General features: G+C 59.8%; 1 protein-coding gene across 4 annotated transcripts; it reads right to left on the reverse strand.

The window, feature by feature from the left end:
• Positions 1-39: 39 nt before the first annotated feature.
• LRCH4 (leucine rich repeats and calponin homology domain containing 4) lies at positions 40-11,993 on the reverse strand. 4 transcript variants are annotated; one of them, XM_085016661.1, is made up of 18 exons: positions 11,745-11,993; positions 8,146-8,290; positions 7,860-7,986; positions 7,570-7,675; positions 4,707-4,843; positions 4,449-4,564; positions 4,216-4,315; positions 3,881-3,971; positions 3,717-3,793; positions 3,547-3,608; positions 3,314-3,442; positions 3,115-3,183; positions 2,904-3,010; positions 2,713-2,796; positions 2,127-2,212; positions 1,846-1,983; positions 1,675-1,752; positions 40-401 (listed from the first exon to the last, which is right to left on the reverse strand). In XM_085016661.1, the coding sequence occupies exons 1-18, from the start codon at positions 11,962-11,964 to the stop codon at positions 297-299; spliced, it is 1,977 nt and encodes a 658-aa protein (XP_084872787.1). In that variant the 5' UTR covers positions 11,965-11,993; the 3' UTR covers positions 40-296. The 4 variants fall into 4 exon arrangements, with proteins under 4 accessions (XP_084872787.1, XP_084872786.1, XP_020941889.2 ...); XM_085016660.1 differs by having other exon boundaries at positions 2,904-3,013; XM_021086230.2 differs by having other exon boundaries at positions 40-1,364; positions 2,904-3,013.
• Between the last annotated feature and the right edge of the window lie 79 nt (positions 11,994-12,072).

The following is a 12,072-nucleotide window of genomic DNA, read 5'->3' on the forward strand; positions in this document are numbered from 1 at the left end:
ACACACATACACACACACCCCCCCGAGGGGCAACCTAGATGGCTTCTGGCCTCTCTTTATTGCACTTGACACAATATTCAGGGCCCTCCTGCCATCCCAGACCCACGGCCGCACCCAGAGGTGACCACGCGCCTTGCTGGGCCGGCTTCCAATCTCTCAGGCCGAAGTGCCCGAGGAACAGGGCCAGGCCGAGGCCGCCCTCACCAGTCCTCGCTAGAGAGCAGAGCCCAGGCGTGTCTGTCTTCTGTTCCTGGGGTCCTGGCCGGGTCGCGGCCCTGCACCCCCGACCTCAACCCCTAAGGCCGTTCCAGCAGTGCGTGGACGACAGCAGCGATGTAGGGGAGGCCCCTTCCCGGAGCCCCCTCCTCCTCCAGGATGTGGTGGGGCTGGCACAGGGACTCCTGGAGGGAGGGGCCAGGTTAAGTTCTTGTCACCTCCTCCTCTCGGCTGTAGGGTGGAAGGCACCCTGGAGGAGCCTGGGCAAAGGCGGCTGACAGCATGTAGGGGACAAAGGTCAGGGGCACCCTGGACATGACTTGAGGACAAATGAGATGCAAGGAAGCTGCCAGTGGGTGACAGAAGGAAGATGACACAGGGGCCAAGGCTCAGAGGGAAGGAGAGACCTGACATTTCCAGAGGGAAATGCTGGAGTAGGCAGGCTGGCACATGGAGCCCAAGGGACACGGCCAGGGCTGGGCCCAGGCACAGAGGGAGCAGACGCAAACACACATACACATACACACACACACACACACACAGGTGGCCACAGTCTGTACAATTTATACAAGAGACAGGGACCCAGCCTGGGCCCCTCATCCCCTACAAATATAGAGTTCTCTCTACAAAATATAGATAATTTAGCCCCCCCTAGCGGGGGGGGGGAGATTAGGATCCACCCTCTGGGGAAGCAGAGGGCAGGGCAGGGAGAGGCTCGAAGGCACCGTCAGCGCTGAGAGGGGAGGGGCTACAGGAGGCGGGCCAGAGGCTGCGGGCCCAGGGTCTGGGGGCACCAGAGTGGGGCCTCTGAGGTCAGTGTTTCTGAGGGGAGGGGGCTCACTAGTGTCTTTGGTAGGGGCTGAAGGCACCACCGGTGGGGATGGGGCTCCCACGGGAGTCTTATAAATAGAAACAGGGCGAGGGGGTAAGGGCAGGGGTGACTTCAGGTCCTAAGAACCCAGGAGCCGAGTGTAGACGACACAGAGCAGCAGCATGAGGACGACGTAGAAGAAGATGAAGCCGCCCAGACCAGAGGGAGGCCAGAGGGGTGGGGGAGGCCTGCCCCCCACCCGCTTCACGGCCTCCAGGGTGGTCCACAGCCCCTGGGCGGTGCCCTGGAGGAGGTCCGAGGGCGAGCACAGGTCAGCCTGGGAAGGGAGAGTAGGACAGATGGACAAGGACAAAGGACACACGTCAGCAGCAGCAGCACGACGATCCTTCCCACCCCCTGCCCTCACGTGCCAGGGCCAGAGCCACGCCAACATGCAGAGTGCAGGGAAGGGGGGCACGCAGGGGACACATGCAGGCTCGGGGCTGGGGGACGTGCTTCCTTCTGGGGAGCAGACACCCCCCAGGAATGCAGTCCCGCCGTCCATGCAGAGTGCTCAGCTGAGCCCAGGACACGGCACTCTTTAGAGCAGAGACCAGCCCTGGGCTCCTGAGAACACACCCCCATACCTCAGGCACCCCCATTTTTCGACAGGCTTCTAAGAAACTCTCCACATTCTTCCGAGACTTGAGGGCACTGAGTTTTGGCTGGGGGTGGGTAAGGAAGAAAAAAAAAGTAAGGGAGAAGCCACAGGAGTCCCCCGTCCCAACCCCTACTTCCTGTCCTGGGCCCCAACTGACCACAGCAGGCGAGGGCACGTGAATGAAGGGCACAGACCGCGGCCGCAGCTGGTTGGCCAGCTGACAGAGGATGACCCCACTGGCCAGAGCCTCGGCCAGGTCCTCGGGCAGGGGCCGCTGCAGCCGTGACTCAAGGACCTGGGAGGCAGGGGGAGCCGGGAGAGAGGTCAGGGTCAGCAGGGAACCCCCTCCCGTCCCTTCCATCTTCCGCGGAAGTACCAGGGTGGGCGGAGAGGATGTCGAGGGAAGCCCAGGCCCCACGCAGACCCTGCCTCTCATACCTGGCGCAGCTGAGCCATCACCTCCTTTTCGTCCAACAGCTGAGGGGATCGCCGAGGTCTCAGGACAGAGTCTGGTGAGGAAGGGCCTGGAGAAAGAGGAAGGTGTGGGGCTGTCTCCACTGGCCTCCACCCACCTTGTAGCCAGTTCGCAGTGTCTGGCACCCACATCTCCTGCCTCTGTGCTCATGGGATTTGCAACACAAAAAGGCAACTGAGGAGTTCCCATGGTGGCGCAGTGGAAACGAATCCGACTAGGAACCATGAGGTTTGTGGGTTCGATCTTTGGCCTCGCTCAGTGGGTTAAGAATCCGGAGTTGCTGTGAGCTGTGGTGTAGGTCGCAGACGTGGCTCAGATCCCCTGTTGCTGTGGCTCTAGTATAGGCCGGCTGTTGTAGCTCCCATTGGATCCCTAGCCTAGGAACCTCCATATGCTGCGGGTGAGGCCCTAGAAAGCAAAAAAAAAAAAGAAAGGGCAACTGAGCAGAGAACTCCCAGGCCAGCAGAGGGGATGACCCCAGCCCATGGCTTAGTACTGGGTTAGTACTGGATTAGCACTGGGTTAGTACTGGGGCGGGGGAAGACCCACCTGAGCCACTCTGAGAAGAAGAACGGAAGAGGAAGCTGTTTGGTCTCTGGATGGAGCCGAGCGGCCGGGGAGCCGGGGCGGTTGCTGGGGGCCAGAGCCAGGGGGCAGGGGCAGGTGAGAGAAACATCCCCGCAGGGTCCTACTCCCTCTCAGGCCACCAGGTCTCCCTCTTCCCAAAGCCCCTGTCCCACCTGGTTCAGCTACAGGAAGGGGCTCCTGGCAGGTGGAAGCCGGAGTGGGGGCAGGGGCTCCCTGCCCCCCTGAAGCTCCCTGCTGGGGGGCACTGGGCTTAGGTGTGCTGCTGAGGAGAAACAGAAGGAGAATGAGAGGGGGGAGTCAGGGGAGGGGTGTGAAGGGACAGGATGGAGTGGGGGGAGGGGGGGAGTCCAGGAGGACACATACTTGTAGGTGGCCTGAGCGGATGAGGCAGCAGCACCCCCACCAGCAGCCCTGACTCCCAACTTCAGAAAACTGGAAAATGGAGGAGGACATGTGGGGTGAGTAGTGCCAGGCAGGGGCCCCGCCAACCCTGACTGGCAGAGAAGCTCAGGAGGGCTTACTCCCAGAGCCCACCGCCCGGCAGTCACCCCCAGGCCCGCACCTGTCCTTCCTGGGGGCCCCCCACACCCCACTCTGCTGCTGCTGCTGCTGCTGCTGCCGCCGCTCACGCTCCTGCCACAACTGCAAGGTGTCTGGGCGCCGGCGCTCCTCCCCTGCAGGCTCCTCCCGCCTGAGGGGCAAAGGCAGAGGAGAGGTAGAGCTGGGTCCAGGGAGGGCAGAGGTGCGGGTGATGGGGTAAAGGGAGGAGGTGCCGGCTCAGGCAGCTCTGGGTACCTGCTGCTTGGCGCCCTCTCCCTGTCCCCTGCCACGGGGCTCGATTCTGGTGGCCGCTGCTCCTGAAGGAAGAACAGCAGAGGGGCTGAGGGGGTCCCTCGAGCCTGCTCTAGCGCCCTCCCTGCAGCCCGCTGGTGGCGGACACACACGTGAAAGCAGGCAGCCCTCACCTCGCCAGCACCTCGATCTTCCTCCTCCCCAGGGACGTGGCTGTCGATGAAGTCAATCTGCTCAGGGTCTCCGTCGGCTGGAGAGAGGGCAGGTCAGCCAGCAGATGGGGGCCTTTAGGCCCTCATCCATTCCCCCGAGCCCCCAGCCTAACCCCACAACTCACCAGAGCCATCCTCCCTCCGCTCCCTGGGTCCCCGAGGCTCCCGGGCCAGCTCCGAGATCCGGAACGACAGCTCAGAAAACTCATCCGTCGACTGTAAATGCAGAGATGCACAGAAGGGAGACAGGCTCTCTGGGGTTGGGGGCTCCCAGTGCTCAGGGCCTCAGGCTCTGCTCCTGAGCCAGCCCTTCCCAGAGATACAAGGGCGAGGGAAGGAAGACGACAGCTCCAGCCACCAGCTGTCACTCTGAGATTTAGAGGCAGCAGGCAAAGGGTCCCAGCTCAGAGGCTCCCCCCAGGGTGGAGATGCCCAGTGTCCAGGGAAAGAAGGCCTTTACCTCATTTCCAGACCACCTCTTGCTGCCACTGTCAACGCTGTGGAAGCCTGAGTCCAGCCCACCGTCGTACCGACGTCCCGGAAACAAGTCCTCAGCCGGGCTGGGGTCAGCGGCGAGAGCTGCTCAGCCCTACTGTGGGCTGGGCAGCAACCTCCCAACCTGCCCTCCATGGGGTCCCTGCCAGGAAGGGGTTAAGTATCCAGGGGCTTCCTTCCTTCCCACTTGAAACTTACCAGGGACTGAAACTCGGGGGGCGGGAAGGGGCCAGGTCTCCCAGTGCAGACCCCCCGCGCCGCCCAGCCTCCGTTGACAAATACTTGAAGATGTGAAGTTTCCCCTTCAGGCAGACCTAGGTGTGGAGGCACATGGAGGGGTAGTTAGGGGACAGGAGGGTGCTCCCCAGATCCTGCTTGGCTACCGAAGGGACCGACGCCCCAACTTCTGCCCATTCTCAGCCCTGTCCGCATGGCCCAGCCCAGGCCACCCCTCACCTGAGCAGGTGGGCTTTGCAGGGGGTTGCTGTCCAGCAGAATGACCTGCAGGTGCCTGAGGCGGCAGAAGGAGACCGGGATGCGGGAGACACGGTTACAGGAGAAATCCAGGCGGACAAGAGGAAGGTCCCCCAGCTCTGGGGGTGGGTGAGGGGAGAGTCAGGAGCATGCCCAGGGGTGGGCTTTGTGCTCACTGCCTCTGCCCCCTGCTCTGACCAGCCGGTCTCCCCTGGGGCCGCCAAGCCTCACGTCCCAGGAACCACCTCCCTGCTCTTCTTCCCGCTCAAAGCGAGTTCAGCTGCTGCCCATCCCAGGTGCTGCCCCCCCCACCGCCCACTCCATTCCACACTGCAGCCTTCCTCCTTCTCAAGTGACTGTCACAAGGCCCAAACCAAACTGGGACACCGCCTTGCTCAAAAGCCTTCCAGAGGAGTTCCCGTCGTGGCGCAGTGGTTAATGAATCCGACTAGGAATCATGAGGTTGCGGGTTCGGTCCCTGCCCTTGCTCAGTGGGTTAAGGATCCGGCGTTGCCGTGAGCTGTGGTGTAGGTTGCAGACGCGGCTCGGATCCCGCGTTGCTGTGGCTCTGGCGTAGGCTGGTGGCTACAGCTCCGATTCGACCCCTAGCCTGGGAACCTCCATATGCCGCAGGAGCGGCCCAAGAAATAGCAAAAAGACCAAAAAAAAATAAAAATAAAAAATAAAAGCCTTCCAGAACTTGCAGCCAGGGCTGCTGCGGCTGAGTGGACTGTGCCCTGCACAAAAGCACAGGCAGAAGGGGCTGCGACCCTGCTGCGCTCCATGAGCCAGGCCCTGGCCACCTGCAGGAAAGGGTGCCCTTCCCTTCTCCACTTCTCAAAAAGGCACGGCTGGATTAGTGGTGGCCGGAGACACAGGGTGAGAACAAAAACCACTGCTCTCCGGTCAGGCAGCACTCTCTGGTTAAGGAGCTCATGATCTGGCTCAGCCCAGGAGTTCCACCTTGCTGTCTACCCTCAGACCACATCAAACAACCCTCCAGCCCCTTGGCTTCTGGACCGTTCCACATGCTGTTTGCCCAGCTAGGAAATCTCCACTTTTCTGTCCATGCGTCTTTCAAAGTTCACCTCAAGTGTCACCTCATCTATGAAATTTTTCCAGAGACTAGGTTGGAATTCATTGCTCCTTCCTCTGGGTTCCCAGGGCATTCTGCTGGGATCTCTTTTATGGCCCAGAGAGAGTTCTGACCAAATGCTTATTTGTACCCCTACCTACTTAGAAGGCAAAAGGGCGGGTATGGGGGGAGGGGCAGAGAAAACAGATGACCACCTGACTCCCCTCTCTTGTTCTTTTGTTTTGTTTTGTTTAGGGCCACACCCAGGGCACATGTAGGTTCCCAGGTTAGGGGTCCAACTGGAGCTACAGCCTCCAGCCACAGCAATGCCAGATCCAAGCCATGTCTGCAACCTACACCACAGCTCACGGCAACGATGGATCCTTAACCCACTGAGCAAGGCCAGGGATCGAACCTGCATCCTCATGCATGCTAGTCAGATTCATTTCCACTGTGCCACGATGGGAACTCCCTCTCTTGTTCTTTCAAACCATGGGTAGAGTGACCCTGGTCCTTCCCACCTGGCCCTGGCTTGTCTTTCTCACTTCTATGCTGTGCACACAGGGTCTCTTCTGCCGGGTTGCAGAAGGGCGGAGAACTCATTCCATCAAAGGTCAGCTCCTCCGCACCTCTGGGGTGAGCTCTTCTCTGGGTCCCCAGGCAGAGCCACAAGGCTCCCTCTAGCTCCTGTGGCTCTTTAAGTATCCTGTTCTAGCACCTGCCTCTGCTTGTCTCTCCCCATTAAGCCATTAAATCTTTTTATTAATTTTTGCAGCACCTGCAGCATAAAGACATTCCCAGACCAGGGATGAGCCAGGGATCAAATCTGAGCTGCAGCTGCAACCTGCACCACAGCTGTGGCAATGCCAGATCCTTAACCCCCTGTGCTGGGCTGGGGATCAAACCCTCACTGCCACAGAGACAACCTGGATCTTTAAACTACTGTGCCACAGGGGGAACTCCTAAGCCATTAAATCTTAAGAACTGGCTCAGGGAGTTCCCATCGTGGCTCAGCAGAAATGAATCTGACCAGTATCCATGAGGATACAGGTTCGATCCCTGGCCTCACTCAGTGGGTAAGGATCTGGCATTGCTGTGAGCTGTGGTACAGGCCATCAGCTACAGCACCAATTCAACCCATAGCCTGGGAACCTCCTTATGCTGCAGGTTCAGCCCTGAAAAGACCAAAAAAAAAAAAAAAAAGAGAGAGAGAGAGAGCTGGCCCAGATCTGAGTGACATCACTCACATCTACCTGGTCCCCACCTAAAACACAGGAAACACACGCACACAACCATGCTGGCTGAATAAAGGAAGGTGTGCCTGCTTTGGAGCACAGGCTATCAAATGTCAGAGGGCATCACAATTAGCTCATTAAAAAGCTGTTTGGGCTCCAGCACACGGCCTGGCCACACAGATTCAGAATCTCTGGGGAGGCGGCACAAGACCTCACCTGACTTGGGTTTTGAGAGCCTTGCTGGGGTGAGTGATGACATGGCTATGTGACCTGAAGGCCCCTTCTGAAATTCTACACAGCACTCACCTACCCTCCTCCCTGTACCTTTTCCTCCATTTGTCAGGTTCAGCTAGTAACCCACACCTTGGCCGCCTTAGGGGGTGCTGGTCAAGAGCAAGTAAAACAATCTACAGTGTGTTTCATACAATGCATCCCCCAGGCAACTAAGGCATTGCTTTTCCTTGAAGATTTCTTGTCTGTAACTCCTCCAAAGTAGACACACACACACACACCCTCACCCCCTCATTTTCCTCACCATCCGGCAGGGTGCTCAGCTGGTTCCTGCGAACATTGAGATCCCGCAGGGAAGGGAGACTGCACAGCTCTGAGGGCAGAGACTGCAACTCATTGCTGCTCACATCCTAGAATGAGGAAAGGAGGGCAGGAGCCACAAGACCAGGAGCATCAGAAACTGCCCCCGACCCTGGCCACCTCCTTCAGTCTCGGCCTTCCCCCAGGGAGCAGGCTGCCTTCCCCTGACGCCCCCGGAAAGGTCCCTAGTGCCTGGCTCGACAGTCCCTCCTCTCGCCCTGCCCCCATCCTCACAAGCTGTCGCAGGCTTCCCAGGGCGCTGATGTCGGGAGGCAGGGCTCCCAGTTTGTTGTTGCTGACAATGAGCACTCGCAGGGGCAGCTGGCAGATATAGGGTGGCAGCGATGACAGCTGGTTTCGGCTGTGGGAGGGAGAAAGGCAGTGGGCTCACGCCCCAGGCATGGCGTCCCAGCGACACTCTCCTCTCAGGGTCGCAGGGAGAGTCACTCTGGGCGCCATGCACCGGTACTTGGGGCCTAGAAGGACAACCCCCTACCCTCCAGTGGCCCTGCCTCCCTACCTGAGGTTGAGGTAGGTGAGAGCTGTGAGATTCCCCAAGGCTGGGTTCAGGCATCTCAGGCAATTGTGGTACAGGCTCAGGCCCTCCAGGGACACCAGCTGGCACGCTGCCTCTGGCACCTCGGGGAACCGGTTCCGGGACAGGTCTAGGGGAAGCAAGTGTCAGGGGAGAGTCTGCAAAGGCCTAGCCCTGGGCAGAAGGACCCTGAGCCTCCCCAGAGCCGGTTGCCCAGACCTCTTCTTTCCCAGCAGACCTTAGGAATCAGACCTCGAGCGAGAGGAAAGCCTTCTGTAAACTGGAACACATTCCAAATGTGACCAGAAGGGCAAAGGGAAGGCGAAGGCCTTGGGGTCACTAGGCTGGAGAAGCCCAGACTTGGGCGGGCGGGGGGGAGGTGGACAGGGCGAGCCACGAACACGATCTTCAAAACACACGAGTGCAGGGCAATTCTGCAAGAGTGGCTAAAGTCTCTAACTCTTGTGGTTCCTGTTTTGATGTCTGGAGATGTGGAAGGCCAAGGTCATAGGTGAAGGTTGGTGCTCCAAAGAAACTAGCAAGGTGATGGGCTGGGAGGCTCAAGATAAGACGACCAACAACCCCTGAGGAAGAAAGCTTATCCCTCCCAGGGGCCCTGTCTCCCAGCCCCAACCTATTTTCAACCCCGGGGGAGAAACCAAGGGTCATTACAGCCTGGCTCCAGACCTGACACCGCAACCAGCAGCCCCTGGGATCACAAGCCAGCCCCAAGGGACTGTGAGATTCCCAGAGACCAGGAGGGAAAGGCAAACGGCCCAAGCTGGAGGTGGGAGCTGGAGTCCCAGGCACACCTTCTCCAGGGCTGGCCTCCTTCCTACCCTCTTCTGGTCCCAAGAGCCCTCCTCTACTTCCTCTCTCACTGACCCAGACTTCAGACCAGCTTCTCTGCCTCTGGCATGATCGAGGAATAGGGAGGGTGGCAAGAAGGTAGAGTCCATTACCATTGTTTTAGCTCAACCAGGGGCTTGCTAGGCCAGTGCAAGGAGTCAGGCAGGGGACCCCCCAGCCTGGAGGCCTCGCTGCTTAGATCTCTACGGGCCTGGGTTTCTGTTTCCTCTGCTCAGCCTGTCCTGGGAGGGGCCCTGGGCCTGCTGAGGGAAGTCCCAGACAACAGAACTTGGGTGAGCTTCTTAGAGGGCCCTCCCCAGGGAGCGGCAAGCAAAAGCTGAGGGGAGGGGAAGCTGGGGTGTATCCCCCAAGGACATGAGTCTTGTGACAGGAAATGAAGCAGAAACAATCTGTCAGGTTCTGTCTCTGGTCGGCTCTGTGGTTCCCAGGGCGGATGACAGCCTGATGCCCCAGGAACCCTTCTCTCCGCCTCTGCTCCCAAGCCTGGTGTGCGCAGATAGAAGTCCTGTCACAAAAGACAGCTCCCGGGAGGGAGGGCAGAGGGATGAGGTGCAGTCCTCCCACCCCCCTCCACCTGCCCGCTTCCTCCGCATCCACTGAGGTGTGCGCTGCACGTGCCTGTGGATAAAGGGGGTGGAGGGCAAGTTCTGAGGGGGTAAGGTGGGCAAAAGCTAGGGCGGAAGGGAGCGGGCTGGAGGAGGCAGGGCACAGGAGGCACAGGATGTGGTCTGTGAGAGAATGAGCTGCACTTCTCTTTTGTGAGGGCAGCCCTTCCCCCACCTCAGATTCATCCTACTATCAGGGCCCAGGCACGAGTCCAAGGGACATGGGGACCTGCGCCACAGGACGCATGCAAGGAACACGCTGGTTCAGAAAGAGCTGAGAAAGCTGGAAGAGAGGGTTCCAAATGACTCGGGCAGCAGAGCGGTGGAGCCTGTAGTCTGTCAGGGATAAAGGGCGAGGGGATGTGGGGAGTAGGGTATGGGCACCACGGACTGGGTTTCTGCCACTTCCCCTTTCCACCCCAAGCTACAAGCACCCTGCCTGGGGAGCGGGGCCAGAGGAGAGAGTTCTGGGGACCAGAAAGGCCCGCCTGGCCTAGAACCTGGGCCCTGAAAGGCCTGAGGACTCGTGCATGGAGAGCAGGGCACAGAGGGGTTCCCAGGAAGCTGGGATTTTCCCGCCTCCCTGCACAGGCTGGCTCACAGGAGGGGCGGCTGCACCCTGAGCCGGAATGCTGGGGGAGGAGAGCGGAGGGGGCAGGAGCTGGGAGGGCCTGGAGTTCTGGGTAGTTTTCCCCAGGAGTCCACGCACACAGACAGGGCCCTAAGGAAGTAAAGAATAACATTTGGTCTTTGTCAAAAAACAAGCAAGGGGGAGGGGCAAGGGAACAGACGGCCAGTGTCCCACAGCTGCTGAGGTCAATCTGGAGCTTGGGGGTTAGGCGGCTGGGGGAGACTGGGAGGGTCGGGAATGGCTCCTGGGGCTCACCCGCTCCCTGAACTCACTCGCTGCGGAGTGGGCAAGTTAGTTGACCTAGCAACCCGAGACAAGCCGAGTGGTTTCAACTGGTTCTCTCCAGAATGTTCGCGAGGAAGAGGAGAGTGTGCCAGTGCCTACAGGGTGTTTGCAGGTGATCAGGCACCTGCTGGGGAGAAATGCAGTCCCAGGGCAGGGTCATCCGGGGGACACTCTCATCCAGCTCCCAAGTCCTACCCTGGGCTCGGATGGGGTGGGGCTTTGGGAATGCAGTCCTCCACCCCTCTCTCAATCCCCACCCACCCCAGCTGCCAGCCCAAGGTCAGCGGTGGCCTCCTGAGCAGCTGAGGCCTGACTCACCTGTTACAGTGGCGTCCCCTACACCCTACCGTCAACAGACACCAGGATGGAAGACGCATGATTGTTAAGAGCCTATGGTAGGGGGAGTGGGAAGGACAGCTAGACGGTCTCTAGCTTCCCAGCACTCCCCGCTGGGAGATAAGATTTCCTTCCTTTCAGCAACTGCAAGTCCCCTCCCCTAGGGAAAGCAGAAACTGTACTGGGAATTCTAGGGTCTCTATGAGATCACAGGCTCCACAGTGATCTCACACACGCAAGGAGGAGGAGTTGCAGATAAAGGGATTAGGGATAATGGGAAGAGCTCAGGGAGAAAAGAGTTGGCGGGAGGTGGGAGATTTGCTTTTCTCCCACAGGCTGCCTGGGTGAAGAGCCGGGTCCGAGCAAAGGAAACAGAAACTTGGGGCTATCAGGGGCAAATCCATGGGAAGCCGCAGGGAACCTGGGGCTGCTCCTATCTTGGTGGAACAGGGGAAAGAGTTGGAGGCGAAGTGCAGAAAGAGAAATGAGTCATTAGAGGGGCTCGTGGGAACGATCAGAATTGAGGTTGAAGAGGTCACGCAAATAAGCCAAACTAGGGGAGGGGCGGGACCATTCTACAGGTGCGCAGATACGCAAATAAAGACAAACGGAGGTGGGGGCGCTCTCACAACGCTCGGCCGGGGACCCTGGGCGTTCCGTGCAAACGAGAAAAGTGTTCATTGTCTAGTAGTTCTTAAAATGGGGAAGGGGTGGCAGCTGACTTATGCAAAACAGCAGAATCCAGAACTCGGACCACCAGGTGAGGGAGCCGGCCAGGCTCCCTGGCTCCAGGAAAAACGAGGGGCGGGGCTATGCAAACGAGGGTCCCCGCGGGGCCCTGGGCCGGGTGCACTCACCAGCCTGGGTGATGTCTGACAGGTCGTAGCTGCGGGCCGCGCCCCGGGGGAAGTGCTTCAAACGCCGGTTAGACAGGTTCAGGGTCCCGGTGGCCACGGCCTCCTCTAGAGCCCGCTCTGCACTGCGGCTCCCGGGCAGACCCGGAGATCCTGGGACGGAGGTTGTGGCCGCCGCCTCCTCACCCCCAGCGGCGAGTGGGGCCGCTACCACCGCCGCCATCCGCTCCTGGCGGCTCCCGCTGCCTGACTGACGGGACCGGCCGTCCCTCCTTGCCCCTCCCCCTCCTCGGAGCCGCCGTAGTGGCTTCCAGGGGGAGGAAGCGGGCTC

This window comes from Sus scrofa, chromosome 3 (genome assembly GCF_054392235.1).
Source record: "Sus scrofa isolate SSC_HxYL_T2T_F1_AM1 chromosome 3, Sscrofa_HxYL_maternal_Yorkshire_Landrace_v2.0, whole genome shotgun sequence".
In the NCBI taxonomy this organism is placed as follows: Eukaryota; Metazoa; Chordata; class Mammalia; order Artiodactyla; family Suidae; genus Sus; species Sus scrofa.